The sequence below is a fragment of the Podarcis gaigeae genome, assembly GCF_964106915.1.
Source record: "Podarcis gaigeae genome assembly, chromosome: 9".
Classification (NCBI taxonomy): Eukaryota; Metazoa; Chordata; class Lepidosauria; order Squamata; family Lacertidae; genus Podarcis; species Podarcis gaigeae.
In genome coordinates this window covers 61,292,975-61,312,664 of record NC_139685.1, presented here as the reverse complement: position 1 = coordinate 61,312,664, position 19,690 = coordinate 61,292,975, and the positions used below count along the sequence as shown (strand labels likewise).

At 41.1% G+C, this 19,690-nt stretch overlaps 1 protein-coding gene across 3 annotated transcripts in view; it reads right to left on the bottom strand.

The window, feature by feature from the left end:
• The window catches only part of UNC5C (unc-5 netrin receptor C), a 322,943-nt gene that overhangs the window by 62,910 nt on the left and 240,343 nt on the right, over window positions 1-19,690 (bottom strand). For 2 of the 3 annotated variants that reach the window (XM_083756418.1, XM_083756420.1), the window contains exons 5-7: window positions 8,815-8,995; window positions 5,628-5,795; window positions 3,284-3,448 (exon numbers count right to left, since the gene is read on the bottom strand). In XM_083756418.1, the coding sequence (XP_083612544.1) occupies window positions 3,284-3,448; window positions 5,628-5,795; window positions 8,815-8,995 (514 nt within the window). The remainder of the gene's footprint in view (window positions 1-3,283; window positions 3,449-5,627; window positions 5,796-8,814; window positions 8,996-19,690) is intronic. The other variant, XM_083756419.1, reaches the window with a different exon arrangement.

Sequence of the window (19,690 nt, the reverse complement as noted above, 5' to 3'; positions counted from 1 at the left end):
ATCAGATTTGGTTACATGACATCACTAAGCCAGTTCAGAGTTAGGGCAGAAAGCTTTGCCCTTGCTCTGAACAATTTTGGTGAACACTTTTGCCTCTCTTTGCAGCCCCAGATGCTACCCCTCTGCCTCATGTTGTGCATAGACATGGAATGCCTGAATAAGCCTCATATATATGCAAAGTTTATTTTGCATGTAGAAAGTATGCTTAGGACTGCAGCCTTATTCTCCCGCTTAGGAATAATTTACTATTTTATACGAGAAAATTGCTTTTCCTTCAAGTAACCACAGGGGTCCAACAATGAGGTCTAGGGAGGAAGTAGCTCTTTGTTTGGAGATGCTTGCTCACTCTAGATCCAAAGTTCTCTCCGCAACAGGTTATATATTTTTTTATTCAGACTATGAACTGGGTCATCCCTACAGTTTTCATTAACTCCACAGTTATCTCTTTCTACGCAATCCTGATACACTGGTTTTTCTAAACTGTTGATGTTTAATGCACATGAAAATATGGCACATGTAGAGGTAAATAAATGAACTCTTCCGGATGGCAGATGGCCAGACTTTTAATGTGCCTTACAATGCAGACAGTGGCTGAGGCCTAATTGAAGCTATTACAATAATTATTAAATTATTGTAAGGGCTCCAGCTAGAAGAGGTTGTGTACTTGGGAGGCCTTTTCTAATAACAGCAGTTCTAAATTTTCACTACAGCTAGTTTTATTTTCCAATTCGGTCTTGCTGTCTCCCTCTCCCTCCCTCCCTCTCCCTCCTCTCTCTGAAGGCATGCTGACTTAATGACTATTCATCCTTTCACGTTAGGGGGAAAATACTAACTACAGAATAAGAGAGTGTGTGTACTGGCAAGATCATTAGTCTGAATAAATGTGACAGCCAAGTTGCACCAGAAATACCACAGTTAGCGGTAAGCAGAAACTACAGCTTTGGGTGAAAAATACTATAATTATTAGGGTTTGAGGGGCGGAGGGGCTCAAGGAAACCTCCATAGTTTTTATCCGCAAAGAAATCAATAGCAGTTCTGACTGCTTCTTTACACAGGAGTAGGGCTAGGTGAATGAAAGAGCTTATTGATTTGCCTGAGTGATGTTACTGTAGCAAATAATGGACTGGAAGAGAAAAGGCTTGTAGATACAAAGCAATGTTTTTTTAGGACATCTGTATTTATTTATGCAGCTACATATCCCTGGCTGTGTATAAGAGGATTAACTTCTTCTATATGTGTATTCTATCACAAGTACATTCCAGATGGCTAAGATCTTCCATTCACTATTACTACTACTTGGCCCAACATTACTCACCTAGCTTGTATCTGAGGAAGAATCTGAACCCAAAGCCAGTATCGTGAATTGGACCAAGTCATGAAAGTTTCCATCCTACGGCTAATAATATAGGTTTGTATCCAATAGCATAAAAAACAATATACTATCTACATAATAATGACATTCCTATAGGGCTCTTATTCTTCAGTCACATAAAAATCTCCCCCCTCCAAAATATTTCTGCTTAAATGACTCTGCACGCGCACAAAGATGACACACACCTGTCTAAATATAATCTGGCAGTAAAGCTCTGCTGGAAATGAAGGAGATATATTTCCGTGCTAATTTGTCTTAATGGTCCATTCACACCAGCAGAGTTATATGTACATTATCTCTTCTATCTCCAAGACATACTGTCAGGAAATTAAGTTAAGAATAGATATTCCCCTGCCCCCCACTCAGTATTACAAAAATATGCTTCTTTCTAAAGTCATAAGCTTCTTGCCTCCTTCCCATACACTGACGAACTGGAGACAATCTTGCAAGATGGCTGACAAGAACAGATATTGTCAGATAAATATCACATGGAATTATTTTTTGTTACTTTTGAGGTAACGAGAACCAAAAAGGAAGGGAAGGGGAAAGCATCACTCTAAAGTCTTTGCAGTGCTTCAAAAGCCTTCACGATCTATTTGAACAGTGGTTATATTTGAGCAGAAAAAGTTAATGTGTGTTGCCCATAGGCAATGATCACTCTTATTATACCATTGGCCCAATGAAAACTGTCCATTGTTTTCATTCTATCAGTACAATCCTATGCATGTTTATTTGGAAACTTGTTCAAAAGGTTTCGACTCCTAAATATGTGAGCCTATCAGTGCACATTTACTTTGGAAGGGTTGTAGCTCAGTCGTAAGGCATGCACATTGCATGTTGAAGGGTTCCAGATTCAATCCCTGGTATATCCAGTTTGTGCTGGGAATATTCCCTGCCTGAAATCCTGGAGAGCTGCTGGCTGTCAGTATGAAGAATCATGAGTTAGATCAGGGTTTCTCAAATTTGGGTCTCCAGCTGTTTTTGTTTTTTTTTGGTACTACAATTCCCATCATCCCTGACCACTGGTCCTGCTAGCTAGGGATGATGGAAGTTGTAGTCCAACAACAGCTGGAGACCCAAGTTTGGGAAACCCTGAACTAGATGGAGCTGGTCTCACTTGGTGTACAGCGGGTTCTTGGATTCCTATTTGGAAGAAAACCCCACTTCATTCAATGGGGCTTAATCCCTCATAAGTGTGCTGAGGATTGTAGCCTAAATGAATATGTCACGAAACAAGTATTTAGGAACAGGAGCCAACAGAAATCTAGTACCATGAACCACAGTCTTTCCTTTAAAAAAATCCTCATGCAGGACTAGACCCACACCAATCCCATAGAGGGATACACTAAGCAGAAACTAGCACTTATCTAGTAAGGTTGGGAACTTTAGCCCAGCCAGTGCCTGAAGGCACTTCCAGGCTGAGATTTGTTCAGGTTGCAGTTGCACTCAAGACCTAGAAGACACAGAAGAACTTTGCCAAGTCTCATACTGAAGCTTGCAAGTCCAAATCCCAGGAGGGAGAAATTAAGGTGAGGGGGAAATCAGTACAGGTGGCAGAATAAATAAAAAATATATTTGAAGGATTTGCTGTTGAAACCCTCATGCAATTGTGCACTTTTTTTTTAAAGGAAGCATGGCCTCCCATGCTTAGCAAGCTTCAGTCAAAATTCTTCCCAAATGGAGCACAGAGCAAGACTTTTTTCTGAAACTTCTGCCAAATGTTTTAAATGCAGGATTGTGGGTTTCCCACCCACCGCTGTGTTGTCATAAAGTGGAGGGTCCTTTTTGGATCCACTCCAGCAATATAGTATGAGAATATTGAATCTTTAATTGTTTTTAATTGTTTCAGTGGGTTTCTTTCTTCTACAAATCACAGTGCCAGTGTAGCTGCATTCATGTACTTCTACTTACTCTGCATACACAGACCATCTGTGCAGTTCTTGGACTGTAAGACAAGGCCTTCACAGTCTTTCCCCCCATTCTTTGGTGCTGGGGCCATGCATTCCCTCCTGCGCCAGTGGGTACACTCTGTTCCACAGGTAGACCATTTACTCCACGGTGTCCACCTTCCATCTACTGTTCCAGAAAAAAGTAAAAAAAAATAAATCAATCAATTTTGAAGGGGAGGGAGGCAAGAGGTAGAGATGTAAATAAAGACTTGTTTATAAAGTCTTTTTTTAAAAAAAACAAAAAACCCACATGTGAATCTGCTGTGCATGAAGAGTGGTACAACATTTGAGAAAGCCGATATCTTATTTATCCAAAATACAGATCATGCAATATCAATGATATTTATTTTAGTCTGAAAATACTCTGAAGCCTATATTAAAGGGCTTCGTTTCAGTCTGTTTCTGGACCATTTGCCTTATTTGTTTAAGGAACAGCCTAGATTGTGGGGGTGCCATGCTGTAATGAAGTCTTACAGTGATCTGACATTAAATTCATATTGCTCAAGGACAGCAAATTCCACCCAGAAAGCTGCTAGCGTATGTACATATGCAGCCCTTTCTATTCGGCTACTAACACCCTGATTCAGTGGACACTTCCAGATTCCCACTATTTGTTGGGTGGGATTTAATGCATCCCAGAAAATTCAGGTTGTGCAAACTCGGGTTGTACAACAAACCCTCTTCCAAATAAAAATCTGTAATTTTTACAGCAAAGAAAGTGAAGGAGAATGTGGTGGGATAAGAATTGCTTGACACCGTGACATATAGCATCACTGCAAACAAATAGGAGGAAATCTAACAGCTAACATTGTATAACACCTCCACAAACTTTGTGCGAACACAAATCATGTTTAACATCCAATATGAAGCATATATGGAAGCAATCAGTGACTCTGATGCGGTCACTGACTTCATGATAAGATTGAGCCCAACTATCCACAGTGATGACTTTCTGCTTTAACAAATGCTTCTAGTATGAGAAGCAGCAGTCTAATAGCAAGCTGCTGGGCTAACACCCTCATCATTAGAGTTTGTGTCACTCATTAGATTTAATAATCCTGATTAGCTGCACCATAATTCTCACCTGCCACCCCATCCAAACACACAAGATTTGAGCACAGATGCAGAAGTGACACTAAATTTCCGACCCTCCTTGACCCCAAAACACTGTTGCCCTTAGGCTGTTTCCTCTGCCAAACATGCTCTCTGTTTCTTTTGCATACTTGGACCACATCAGCAGTATCACAAGCAACTGAAGCACATAGGGAGATGAGAAGTTGGACACTTGCCCTCTCTTTGTCCATCATCTTAGAGCCCTGCATAGCAGTGCACTAGGGAGAGAGACACAGTGGTCTTTGAGATTTGTAGTATTCCAAGTGCTATTGCTTAGGTTACTACAACTATCAAGGGCCAGAAAGTCATGGTGAAAGATGGGGAGGTAGACAGACCTCCCCGTCTCCCATTTCTACACATACTACTGCTGTTCATGTTGTCACTGGCCAGGTGTGTGTGTGTGTTTGCTGGGTCTGATGGAGATAGGTAGGATGGGTCATTTTCAGAGACTTGTGTTGGTTCAGAAAATTATCCAAGTTCTTTCTTTGTGTTTATTTTGTTTTGCAGAGGTGGGGGTGGAACCTCAGATTATTTCAAAATCAATCCCAAATGAGATGTGGAGAGTTTATCAGTCTCTATTTATTCATTATGTTCTTTACTAGTCAATCTATAGATTGCTTACTATAAAAAAAATCTTCAGGCAGTTTACAAAAACAAAATATCTAAAATATGCTTTAAAACAAAATATATTGACAAGTATTCAAAAATATCAAATCTCTAGTCTCAAGTCTTTGAGCAAGGTGACCAAAATGTAGCAAGAAGGGGGGAAAGTTCCCCTACGAATGCCCTTGTTTGTCCTGGCAGGTAAAAAAGTCTTCACCCAAGAGCTTAAAATATTGTTTTCAGCTTTACAGCTCAGAATCCTTTTATATACTTAAATTCCAGTTTAGTTCCAGAGATTTCAACAGAGCTAAGAGTTAAGTCTCTTAAGATTTTGAGCTTTGAAATGTTACGTAAATTGCAAATTACAAAGAACAGAGATGGTGGGTAAGCTTTGTGCAATAATTGGAATGAACCTACTGCTGTTTGCACACCATTCTGTGCATTTATATAACAGAATGAAACATTTACCCACTAAAAGGGAGGGGAGGGGGGGACAAGAAAACAGTTATCTCCCAAAAGCTTGATGCTAGAAGAACAAGATGGAAACAAAATATACAGAAGTGGACCCATCAGAGTTATATTTGACATACCTGGACACAATGTGGTACAAGCTATTTTCTGCAAACTTTGGCCTTCACAGAAGGCACCTCCATTGAGTGGAGCAGGGTTGGTACAGGTTCTTGTGCGCTTCTGGGAGCCTTTTCCACAACGGCTGTTGCAGACGGACCACTCGGTCCAGGTTGACCATCCTCCATTGACTGAGAAGACAGAGAAATAGAGAAGGCTCAAAGGCAGGGTATATAAGTCAATGAACACTGAGATTTCACAGGAATCCTAATGCTTTTACTATTTCATGTACTGTGTTGGCCTCTTTATTAAGCCAGGTATGGTGAATGTTGGAGCTTAATCGCTTTAGTTATCTATATACATGAACTGGTGCTTCTTAAAAGCCTAAGCTCTTCACTCTTATGTATTGCATGCAATTTCCCTTTTGGTTTCCAACAGCCTGCCAAAATCCTCAGTTAAGTGCACTACAATTAGGGTAGTGATTCAACTGATCTTTATTTCCATCCCAGCTGATATGTGGAACACTGGCACACAATTTATGAATTCTAATTAAATGAATCAGCAAATGCAAATGAGTAATGTATCCCTCCCCTAGTAGATGTACCAACCCTAATTACAAAATTCCTTTTCTAAGGGAGCATTAATTCACAACTCTATCAGTTAACTTTTCTCCCCCTTTCCCATTCTAAACAGCGTTTATATGGCATGCCACTAAAATGCACCCTTCCCAGAGATAGATGGACTTCCAGACTGCTCTGATGAAGCTCACAATTGCTAGGAGTAAGGGACTGTGCTATACTGTTTTAACTGCTTTATCTGTTTTATTTTTATTATCTTGCCTGGTCCCAGGCAAAAATATTCCTCTTCTTGCAGACCTTTGGCTAATTAAAAAATCTTTAAAACTGTGTATGTCAGGGTTGTGTGTGTATTGTTTTAGTTTGTTTTTATGGAATATATTTTTACGTTTTCATATTGTAAACTGCCCTGTGATCTTCGGATGAAGAGTAATATAGAAATTTAATAATTAGTATAATAATAATAATGCTTACCACATTACAACAGCCTGTTGAGAATTCTGCAGGTTGCCCTGCCTTGAGGCAGAGAAAGCTGATAATGAATGCAACTACATAGACAGAAAAGGTGCTCTTAGTCACCTCTCTTTCTCTTTATAAGTTCTTTATCTCCCTTTATCTCTTCCCTAGGAAGCCTTCAGATTTCTCAACAGCAGAACGCCAGGCTGCTCTCACATGTTGAATGTAATATGGGGTCTAGGCTCTAATTCTTGCAGGCCAAAGGCAGTATTGACTGCATATTCCCACTGGTTCCGTTTTTATGCCTTGGTAATGAAATGTGAAAAAAAGCAAGGCATGGGACGTCAGCATTCCACAGTAACAAGAAGAACTAATTTCTTCAGCTCACTGTGTTTTGATTAAAAATGAGAATGTAAGAAGACTCCTTCTGGATCAGACCAAAGACCTACCTAGCCTAGCCTTTGATTTGCACAGTTGCCAACCAGCTTCCCATGGGAAGCCTGCAAGCAGAGTATGAGCACCATCACACTCTCCCCACTCATGTTTTCCAGCAACTGGTTTTCGAGATGCACAGAGCCTCTGATACTGGGAATAACTGATATCCAGAGTGACTAGCAAACAAAAACAACATTCTCTACATGCTCTGTTGGAAAACAAAAATAGCTCAGTGGACCTTTGCTCTACTCATTCCTGCACCGATGCCTATCCTCCTTTGCAGCATGCCGTAGGTCAAGGGTAGAGAGCATAAGGCCCTCTAAATGTTGCTGAACGTAGCCTCCAACAACCTTGACCACTGGCTTCTGTATAGGATCGAATGGCTGTTTTCCTTAATTCACTGACAATCTTTGTCATAGAGGTGTGAGCTCATGCAAAAAGTATCTTAGGTAGGCTTATCGGTTTTTCAACTCCAATCCCCTATTCCTCACAACATTTCAGCAACAGGTGACGAAGTTCCACCTACCTAGTCAAACTCTTTGTGTTTGGAAAGAATAATTATATATAGTGTGTGCTGAGCCTTGCTTCTGTTCCTGCGTGCTATTGTGCTCTCCAGCTGAACTATGCTGTGTGCGTCTGTTGGGCCTCCTTTGTATCACAAATACTGCTAATTAGCTGTATTCAACCATTTTCCTCACAGAAAGAGGAATGAAAAGCCCTCACTGTGACTTCACTGAGACAACTGCTTACAATTAAGCGAAACTGCTGCCCTACCTGCAAAATAAAAGTTCTAGCATAATCTGTCTTGTAATTAAACTGATTGTGATAAAAGCAACAAGGATCATCTATGGTACCATTAGAGCTAGGTTTTATCCTCACAATACTTTTCTCACTTTAGTAGACAACAAAGGACAGTTTATATGTACATTGTTCCAGGCACAAGGAGCCCACTGGGAAACTTCTATGTGGTATGGCAGTTCTGCACTGGGGGCATTATATGTAGGGATGCTTAATAAGTGGATTGCATAGATGGATTTGCCTGGATTTTGTGACGAAGCAGAAAGACTTCATGATTTAGAGGATCAGTGCAGCTTTATGACAACACTGCCATAGCTAGTGCAGTGAAATTTGAGATGCTGAAACATTTGCCAATTGTCCACATGCTTTGTGTTTGGGGAGGAGGGGAAGAGGGCAAGAACCTTTGTGATTTATCCCATTCCACGCAGTGCTAGTCCAAAAAATAGTTGGTGACAAGGTCTATAGACCAGTTTGGGTCATTTGATCTCTCCATCAAGTACAATCTTTGGTTGGGCAAGTGGCTATTGGAGAAGAGATATCCATTGTGTTCTGCTAGTGTTTTAATAACATTTGATTGCCTTTCAGGATAACTAATTCAAACTGTTTTAATGGCTCACTAGTGTCATTGTTTTTATGGTTATCGTTGTTTAATCTGCAGATTTTGTTATTTGCTGCTGTTGTTTTAATGCTATTGATTAGCTTAGCCACCTTTAGTCATTTGCAAAAAGGCAAAATAAAAATCCCTAAATACACATGCACACATGTCCCCCTTGTCCAAGAAGGTCTTTCCAAGGGATATACATTTTAGATGACAGCCATGTGATCATATGCATATTCTGCTTGCCAGGTCCTGGGGAGAAGTAGCCAACTGGATGGTACAACTCACTGTATTAATTTGGTAGATCAAGCTGTAGTTTCATAGTGAGGCAAAACCATTTCCCCTTACCATAAACAATGACAGCAGCAGTCGTGCTCTTCCTCTTGGCCACAATGTTTTTGGCAACACAAGTATAATTGGCTGTGTCAGAGAGGCGTGCCTGCTTTATGATCAGGTTGTGGTCAATAGTGATGTAAAAATTTCGGTCTTCAACGGGATCAATCACCTCTTCATTTTTCAGCCACTCTACCTGTTGAGATTCACAGGGAAGGTCAGCAGCCCCTACCATAAATAGCATGCAGTGGGTTTTTTTAAAATTAATATCTATATCAGAAGACTAAAAATGTAGGAGGCTGTTCTACTGAATCAAAAAACTGGTCCATCTAACTCAGTACAGTATTGTCTACATACAGGGCCACCAAGAGACAGAAACAGATGGCACTCTGAGCTTTTGCATATATAAATGTAAGTCAATAAGCCTCCTGAAAAGGAAAATATGAAGCAAAATGTGTAGGCGAACTACTGCATTCCTACCCTGCCCTTTGGCAATACTCTTAGAGTGTCTAGCAATAAAAATGTACAATACAGATAGAATCAAAGAACGTTACAATAAATGATGTATCTTGGCTGAGTGTGCTCACAATGCTATAGGCTTGCAAATCTGCCTCACTCACATATTACATTTGTAGACATAAACCCAAAGGATTTTACAAGTAAAACATCTTGTGTTCAGATGTAAAAACAAGGATAATGTGTGCATAGATTCTACTATATATGCTACAAGCATATTAGCCACAGTTGCAACTTAACACTCCTAATCTTTATACAAACATTTAAAAAAATGTTTGTAGACAAACAGAGGGAAATAGTTAAAGATATAGACATGCGTTCTCTAGCTATACAATATTCCATTCATTTCCACTCCAGAGAAGCACCCCATTCTCCCAGAGCTGCCTGAGGTAAGCTAGTCTAGCATAACTTGGCTGAACATTCAGTGGCTTATTTGCTTTTGAACTGAGCATGCTTTAGAGACCCAGGATGGATCAAAGCAGTGCCTTCATGTCACTGGATCATTGGAATTTGTGCCCAGCAATTTAATGAAACGAAGAAAAACGGAAATATGCTTTAGAGACCCTGGCCAACCCAATGGAACACAGAAGGGTCTCACTACTAATAAAGACCCGGTTTGTCCTGACAAACATCCCCTTTACCCTAAACCATTTGAACATCTGCCCAAGGAGACTGGAAGCCAACGAAGCCTGCTCCATCTTATTTCAGTCACAGAAAACACTATGAGCATATAGGCAGTAAGCCTCTCCCGTTTTCAGTAACACAAAGCTTGATTCATTCCTTGCTAGAACCAGTTAAGTCCCACCAAAGGAATGATTACTCCAAGGCAGGAATATCCATATTTGAACCGAGTGTTCTATGCTATCCCATAAATGATCGTTTGGTGTGAATGTGCAAAGCCCTGTCCATAGGTAGGCATGCACATCACCTGCAATCCTCACCACTATGGTGCCTAAAGGCAGCTGAGTAGCTTAAGAGGTGTAGAAGAGGCTACTTAGAGACTCAGCAGATGGTGGCAGAAATGCTTCCTCTTTCTGACATCTGCACCCAAGGCAGCTACCTCCCTCTGCCTAGTGATAGGGTGGGGTGTCTAACTGAATTTAATGAAATTGACTTCTATATAACAAACCTATGATCCTTATTTGTTAAAGAAGGGTGATACTTAGTTGTTGTTGTTTACATACTTGTAGTAACAAAGTACAAGGAAACCAAAATACTTTGCACACTTTGCTGCAAAAATCATACCAATATAATGACAGTGCTTTTCAAATATGTAGACTAAATACAGAGAAGCAAACACTGATGATGTAACCCAATACATATCTACTTTGAAATAAGTCCTACAGAGTTTGATGGGGCTTACGCCCAAGTAAATGAGTACGAGTACAAAATGAAGTATAAAATTAACTTTATTAAAAAGTACAGTAAAACCAAATACTGCCCATTGCAGATGTAATAATACAGGAAAACTGGCTCGAGGTATGTTGAGAGCCCAGATAACGTAAGCACAGCTGCAGAAAGCCACAAGAAAGACAAGATGGAGTTGAGATATGGGGCAGAGTCACATAAAAGAAGATGATTGGAAAAACCTCTCTAATGATGTTTGCCATTTTCTCCTGTACCTTAGGCTAACTTCCCTCCTATGGTTCCATCTCTTTCATAATGTTTTTCAAAATCAAGCCTTGCTATGCCTTCTTCATCAGAGCTCTGTTATAATTTCTTCTAAAATGCTGGATACACACAGAGGATGAAAATTCAAACCATTTGCCAATGTTTTATGTGTATAATTTATCATAAAAGACAGGATATTGCATTTTAAGCTCCTTGGGGCTTTGACCAAAACCACCAGATCTACTCGTAGGGCCTTTAAAAAATGAGAGAGTTATAATGCCACGGGTAATAGTACTATATAAGGCAAACAACAATTGCTCCAGATAGAAAATGCACGTTGCAATTACCTCAGGAAAATGAAGGACAATTTGCAATAAAAAGTCCTGCTTCATCTATATTTTCACATATTTCAGTAATTTAGGAGCTCCATATTACTATAGTTCTATGCTTTATGCTTCTTTACATCAGACACCCCTGTGATGTCGTCAGATTTATATCCTCTAATTTTGGTGTGAATTGAAGCTTCTGTCCTAACAGAACACTTGTGCCATGGATAAAGGATTAAGGCCCTACTCACTCAATACCATGGAGCGAATCTGGATCAGGGCCCTCCACAGCTGCTATTTTTAAAAAGAAGGTTATTGCAACTGATATATATGCAAATAACACATCTGCTTGTGAATCCAGGTCTTCTCACTCTGATAGCAACTAGCGGATTTCTTTATCCCTACTGACCTCGTTTGCACGTAACACTGAGCTAAACTATGGCTTAGTATGAATGAGCAAATGTGTGGGCTCCCAAAGAAAATATGGCAGCTGTTTTGGTCCTTTCCTGGCCATTGTGCTGCTGTGCCAAGCCATGGTTTGACTTACAGTGTTTCCTGAATTCATGTTTATGGTTTAACTCTCCCAGACAAATTTTGAACTGTAAACCATAGGACACACAGCTCACAGTCTGGAAGAGAATATATGGAACATGAGCCAGGGTTTGGATGCAACACTAACACAAGCCATAACTTAACTTAGTGCAATGCAACCACATAACAACCACAGGAGCAAAGCAGCCACAAACTCCCCACTAGGAGCTCACACATTTTCTTGTTTGCAGTTAGCCAATCATGGCTCACACAAAAGGAAACTGAAGAGAGTTTGGATTTGATATCCTGCTTTATCACAACCCTAAGGAGTCTCAAAGTGGCTAACAATCTCCTTTCCCTTCCTCCCCTACAACAAAAAAAATTCCTTCCAGTAGCACCTTAAAGACCAACTAAGTCAGTTCTTGGTATGAGCTTTCATGTGCATGCACACTTCTTCAGATACGATGGATACGTATCTGAAGAAGTGTGCATGCACACGAAAGCTCATACCAAGAACTGACTTAGTTGGTCTTTAAGGTGCTACTGGAAGGAATTTTTTTTGTTTTGACTATGGCAGACCAACACGGCTACCTATCTGTAACTCCCCTACAACAAACACTCTGTGAGGTGAGTGAGGCTGAGAGGCCTCAGAGAAGTGTGATGTGACTAGCCCAAGGTCACCCAGCAGCTGCATGTGGAGGAGCGGGGACGCGAACCCGGTTCACCAGATTATGAGTCCACTGCTCTTAACCACTACACCACACTGGCTACATCACACTGAAGGAGCTTTGAATGTGAGCAAAACATTAACGTATCTCTCAACCATGCCAAAATTTCATGCTAAAAGATGCATATATATATTCTCTCACCCTCCTCACCTACATCTGCAATATGGGAACAATTAGCCCACAAAGGCTAGAACACCTTTCATGCACAGTGATAACATAACAGATAAGTCACTGAAGCTCCTTTGCTTTTTTTGATGCACACCATTGCCCATAAAGAAGCAGCTGTGATACCCACAGGGTCCCAACAACCTAACACCATAAATACTACAGTGCTGTTGCAGAATTTTCACTGTAACAAAACACCTGGATAATTCTTCCAATATGTCAGCCTAAGGAAAATGTGATTGCATGCAACTTCATGCCCTCCCTGTGTGTGAACACACACACACACACACACACACACACACACACACACACAGTATTGCTAAAGCATGTGCAAGACTTTCATGACACTGCATTCATAGGGAAGAAATGTACAATCCACTGTGGCAGCAATTTAGAGCACTATGCACCTTGTAGTTCCTGCTTTCTCTCACTCACTCTCTCCTACTCCCTGGTGGGAGACAGATGTGTTGTCTCTAATTATTCACTGATTGGCATCGGAAGATATATTAACATAATTGGCACATTTGTTCTAATTAACTGAGGGAACCTGCCACATGTCACCCAACATGAAATGTGAGAACAACAGCCATCAGCAAGGGAGAAAAACCCACCATTGTCGCAAGGGCTCCCTTGCATGGCCCTAATCAGGTCTGTAGAACATTTTGAGCAACTGTTTAATGTTAAAATAATGAATTGAGGGCAGGCAAAGCAAATTAGTTTTAGGTTTTGCATAGTCTACTTAAAAGTCACACCAGTTGATTATTTGGCGTATATTTAATTTTTAACCTTTGAAAATATAAATCTGTATACAAATCATGGACTGTTGCATTCTTAAAAGAAGCACACTCCTCCTCCCCACAGGAGAAAATGATTTGCCTATCATTTGGGCCTGCTAGAATACACATGCACATCATATAATGAAACCTTATTTTGCATTTAAACTTAAGCATTGAACAACGTCTGGTGGAACGAGCTTTATCATGATGCGAGACAATTTCAATTAGCTCTTCAAAGGTTTGGCAGTGGCTTTTTCAGGTGCTACAAAGCTTCTAACCGTGCCATATGTCTTTGCGCCACAAACAGCTGCACTGCACACTTTTTGTGATCATAAATATAATTAGAAATGAAGTGCTTTCTGCCTGCTGCAACCCAGTCCTCCTATCAGCATCAAACAATTTCATAATTCCATAGGTAGTCATTTTCCAGCCACGCTCCTCCTTATAGCATATTAAGAATCAGGGAAGCAGCTTATCCTCATCACCAGGTACAACATAATGGAGGCGACCCTCACAGTATGAAATGATAACAGGGTTTTACTTTGTTATCTGTTCACACAAGCAACAGTTTGGCACCCATCCTGGAAAACAGGACAACTGCTGAGCATGCTCTGTCTTAACTCTAATAAACGTGAATTTGCAATTTTCCCCACCAGGTGGGAAAATACACACACACACACACACACACACACACACACACACACATCCTATCCTATCCTTCCTCAGCAGAACTCAAGGCAGCTGACAACAACAAATTAAAACACTAACAAATATAACACAGCAGACTAAAAAAAATTGAGGGAGTTAAAACTGTTACTAAAATTAATTTCATCATCACAGCTTCCAACGAGCTAAAAGGAATTGATCAAAGGATCTTACTGGAAGGAACAGTGAGAAAGTACAGCTGGTAAAGGCAACTGGACCTGGGTTAAGAGCCAATGAAGCAGGAGAGACATGCAAGAAAGGTGTTCATACATCACATTCAATAAGTGTATAATCTGAGCATCTGTGCACACAGTAGTTGAACTGTATACTCAAAGTTTTTCACATGTAATATCAACAAGTGTACAGACTGGATAGTTGAGCTGTACTCTTTTAATCCATCACATATAATGTTCAATGAGCGTGCAGGCTGTTTCTCTGCCCACAGTAGGTGAGCTGTCTGCTTGTACAGTTATTCACTTGTAACATACAATGAGTATACAGTCTATTTACATGGTATTTGAGCTATACAAATCAACAAGCATACACTCTTTCACACAAACAGTGTGCATGTGTACAGACAGCTTGTACTGGTTTACAGGATCATGGGTGAACACGCCTAAAGGAACTTGGAATGAAGGAACCTGACATAAGCAGGGCCCAATAGAAATAAATCCAAAGATTTGGGACCTGCCCTCATCCACCCAGGGAGCAGATTCAGGCAATTGCATAAGAGGGAGATGAAGCAGAAGTCCCAGTAAAGATATACCAAAAGCAAGGGCCAAGCAAAAGAAGGCATGGCAAAATCTGATGGTGGTTTAGAAAAAACAGAGAGGAACAAGGGAAGGCAGCAGCTAGTTGAACAAACCAGGAAATTCATAACAGAAAGTGGTGGAAGGGCAGGAGGCTTTCAGGAGGAGGGGGCCTAGTGGGGCAAGTGAAAGGAGTAGCCCAGTGCTATCTCACACGGGTTTTCAGGCAGTGGAAGGTAAAAGAGGTTGTTGCTTGAAGCACCAAGATTCTCGCCCTTTATTCCTTTCTTCCTTATCTGTTTTGTTTTATTTCATGTGGGGAAACCCCTTCTGGCGCTGCAGCTTCTTCGCCACTCAAGTCACCCAGCTGAGCGTTGGAACAACCTCGCCTCCATTGCTCCTGAGTCTATGCTCTTGCCCTCTTACTCTGCTGCTTGTCTGCCTTGAGTTAGCAAGAGTGCAGACTGCTACCCATTGCTGAGAGCTCTGGTCTGGAAGTCTTCAGAAGGTGGGGCAAAGGAAGCAGTGTGCAGAACGGGAAAGTGGTAACTGACCCATTCCTCAGCAGCCGCCAAGGTTTCCTTTTCTGTACTTATCCTCTGTAACTACTAAAACATACACAGCAGCTCTGCAGAACCTACGTGCCTTCTCTGCCCTACTGATACCTTCCAGATGATGCCCCACAATAGGTGTGTCACACAGCTTTGCAAGTGACAGCGCCATTTCCTGCCCTATCAGTATTCACAGGCATCTCTGCCTCTAGCGTTCCACCCGCCTTATAAAAGCTTTCCCCTTTCTGAACAGAATACAAAACACAGCCGGGCGACAAGAGCACCTGCATAGAAATGCATACACACAGGAGTTCCAATTAAGGGATAACGGCAGAGAAAGAAAAGAGAAAAAAAACAAGAGCCACTCTCATCAAACAAAGCAAACAGCAGTTATATTAACAATCAATTAGACACAGCAGCCACCTGATGCTGCATATTTGGATAAGTCCCAGGCTGCTCTGAGCTTTCTGCCCAGACAATGCCAGCTGAGCAGAATTTGAGTCACACTCATCCCAGCTTCACAAGCAAATGTGATTGCTTGACATCACAGTAACTGTCCCCTATGCCTCCCCTCACCCACATCTAACTGGATTTAAGCAGGTACAATGGCAGTTTTGAAGCCCAATTGGGTCACCAACTTTTACAGTTGATGTTCTGCAATTAAACTCTTAGGGAGAAGCAGCCCCTTTATAATTAGCGAGGCAATTATCCCCTTGTTGAAGGTGCAGCGAATCACACATTCCAATGCAAAACTTCATTTAGCTGCTTATGGCATATTAACTAATCTTAGATCTCACTGATGTTTGATCTATAACCTTATTGCTAGGAGTTAATTTGATGAGTCTGCCTCACTCAGAGACCGTTCCTCACTCCCAATGAGATTCAGGCATCTTTGAAAAGAGTAGAAGCAAAGAGAAAATGAATTAATTGCTAATAACTTGGCTGTGTTACTTTGGAAGGATCAGTATGTGTCCTAGAAAGAAAAAAGAGAGAACACAGGCTTGTCTTTCCCAGAGGACAACTGGTGGTAGGGCCTTGTTTAAAGAGTATCTAAGACCGCACTCTTCACTGGGGCAATACTGTTAAAGACATCCACTCTGGAAACCCAACACAAATGGATCCACACTGCCATGGACTATATGTCGCTTTCAATTAGGACTCCAATGCCCAAGGTTGTGTTAAGGTTTTCCTTGGAAGAAACTAAGAGAATCACAAATTCTTAGTGGTGCCATCTGGTTCAGACCAGAAACATACTGTGAGGAAGTTAGCCATCATTTTTCTGCACCTCCTGCCCCAGTTTACATACTATGACAACAATCTAGACCTTTAAATTTGATGTGTCTTGGTGTCATAAAAAGAAATGTGTATTTTTTCCGCAATATAGTAGAGCCAGTGTGGCACAGCAGAAAGAGTGTTGGACAAGGACCAGAGAGACCAAGACTCAAATCCCTGCCCAGCTATGAAACTCACTGGCTGACTGAGCCAGTCATTGTTTCTCAGTCCAACCTACCCCACAGGGCTGTTATGAGGATAAAATGGGGAGGGCAAGAACTATGTATGCCACCTTGAGCTTTTAGGAGGGGAAGTAGGAAAGGATATCTCTTCAATCTCAATTCCCCCATGATACTTTTTGGATGTAACAGATGCTCAGTTGTAGACTGATATTGTTATATACCTTTTATTTCTGGCTCTGGCTCAACTTTTGGCCTCGATTGTACATAATTTGGAATACTTAAACAATGTTGCTGCTGCTGCTTGCTGGTCTCTCAGTTAGTCAATTTGTTATTTTTCTTGAAAATAACAAAATCCATATTCAGAAAGAGTTGGGTAGGTAGAACAATCATCTGACTTCAGATCCTGGGTTAACAAGGAAAACCTGCTAACATAACCCTTAACCATGGTGCTATACACAGATTCATTAACTATGGTTAAGCAACCAGTGATGTTGGTAGAAAAAAGCCAGAGCTACTGGAAATGTCATATTGCTTTTGCCATTCTTCCTACAACCTTAACCTTTTCCTTCATCAGCTACTGGATTGCTGCTGCACTAATACTTGTGAAAGAGATGCCAAGTTGATTTTTCCATTGGGTGAACAAATCGTCTGTTGCCTTTCTTGGCTCCAAGCTACCCAGAAGAATGAATCTGGCTTTGACTCTAGGCCTTCTGGGCAATGTGTAGAATTCCTAACACACACCCATTCATTTGGATTTGGCTGTCTCTTACAAGGCCTGCAACTCCAATCCACTCAAACAAATGCTATGTTTTAGTGAAGCCTCAACTCAAGCTGAGCTGTTGCTGCTTTTAGAAACTGTAGCTGGCTGCTAGCCAGCTCCTCCTATGTGTTGGGTCTTGGGAATGGCAGCTTCTAGAGCTCCCGCTGGCTCCAGAATACAGTTCACACAAAAGTAAAGCAACTGCATCTCTACATTGCTTTATAATGGGAAACCAACACAGAGCAGCCAACACCCATCTGGACAAGGGCTGGAAGGAAAGATGGAAACAGTGGTGTAGCTTCCTATACAAAAGGTCACTTTGAAGTTCAGGAGTGGCTAGTAGCTAGAGGCAACAGGCACAGTCCTGAAGACCAGTCAGCTCTTTAGGCTCATCAAAGCAGTATTGAAACTGAGCTCTTTGGTATGCGAAGAGTGCAGTGTGTGGCCTGTGCATTTGGCTAGACAGTAGCCTTTACTTGTGACAATCATACACACAGAGATATTGTAGAGTTAGAAAACAATGAAGCTGTTTATTATAGGAAGTGCATAACTTCAATAGAAAAGGTTTCTAGTTCCAACCTAACTAATCTAGAGAAGACAAAGCAGATCTCTGAGGATAGATCCAAGAAGACCTCTCATCTTGAGATTTGATAGAGAAGTGTGAGGAGAAGGAAGTTGTGCACAGGATGTGACCTAAGATGTATCAGTCCAAACTTTAAAGAGATAGGGAAGACAGCAAAGAAGTCAAAGGAGCAGGGATAGTCTGGGAATCTGGAGGCAGAGCAAACCCACACTTTCACTGCTGTACATCTCAGTCTTCTGAATAATAAGATATGTCCTGCCATTTGTCGTTATCCAGAGTTTCATGATGGACTAGGGATTCTTAAGTACCGTAACTCACTCTTTACATCTTCCTCTATGAAATGAGCTGATCTACACTTCTCAGACCAAAGTGCAGCTCAGAACATAGCTGTCTACTGCATTTTGCACTTTCCCAAATGTGATGCAGCTTAAGATAAAAAAACACATATTTTTAAAAGAAAAAAATGCACATTTAAATATGCTAGGCTACTGGGTTTACTTTTCTTCTAAGTGGAACAGTAATGGTTAGAGTCTTGAACTAGGACCTGGTAGAGCAAATCCCTACTGAGCCATGAAGCTTGGGAAAATCACAGTCTGTCAGTGTACCCCATCTCACAGGATTGCTGCAAGGTTAAAATGGTGGGGACCATGTACGCTATCTTGATCTCCTTGGTGGTAAGGTAACCATAAAATGTAGCCATTTAATGTAACCATAAAATAACAGAATTATAGAATTATAAGGGACCCCAAAGATCATCCACTCCAACCCCCTGCAATGCAGGAATCACAACTAAACCATCACTGGCAGATGGCCATCCAAGCTCTGCTTAAAAACCTACATTGAAGGAGTGTCCACCACCTTCCATAAAATAAGACCAACTAGTAACACGTGACTGTGTTGAATACATTATCTGGCTTGACTTCCGAAGTCAAGCTAGTTGTCTGACTTCCAACAGCTACTTCTTACTCTGTTAACTATGCTATTATAATAAAAGTCTTTCAAGCAAATGAGTATAGCCTTAAACAAAGCGTGCATTCAGCTCCAAAATTAAAATAATCATGTAATCCTTCAACCAACCCAGTTATCTTTCATCACTTTATCTCGCCAGTTACAGCTAGTGGCAGCAGTAAAACGCCACATTAAGGTATTCATGCTCATTTGTGTTTGGTTCTTTGTTCCTTTAATAGCGTTGGAAGGAGTCTATACAGAAGCTCTATTAGGCTAATCTCCAATCTGGGTGTTTGATCTCCCCCTCCTGGCTTCAAAAACAAGCCAGAAAAGAAAAAAGAAAAAGAAAAGTCGGAAGGCAAGGTAAGGTGGAGGTAGGTAGGTGGGCAGAAGCCATTAACAGTATTATTCAGAATAGCTACTGCACAGATGACTCTGGGACCCACCAAGTGTTAATTGGTGTCTGCCCCGACAGCAGTACAAATAGG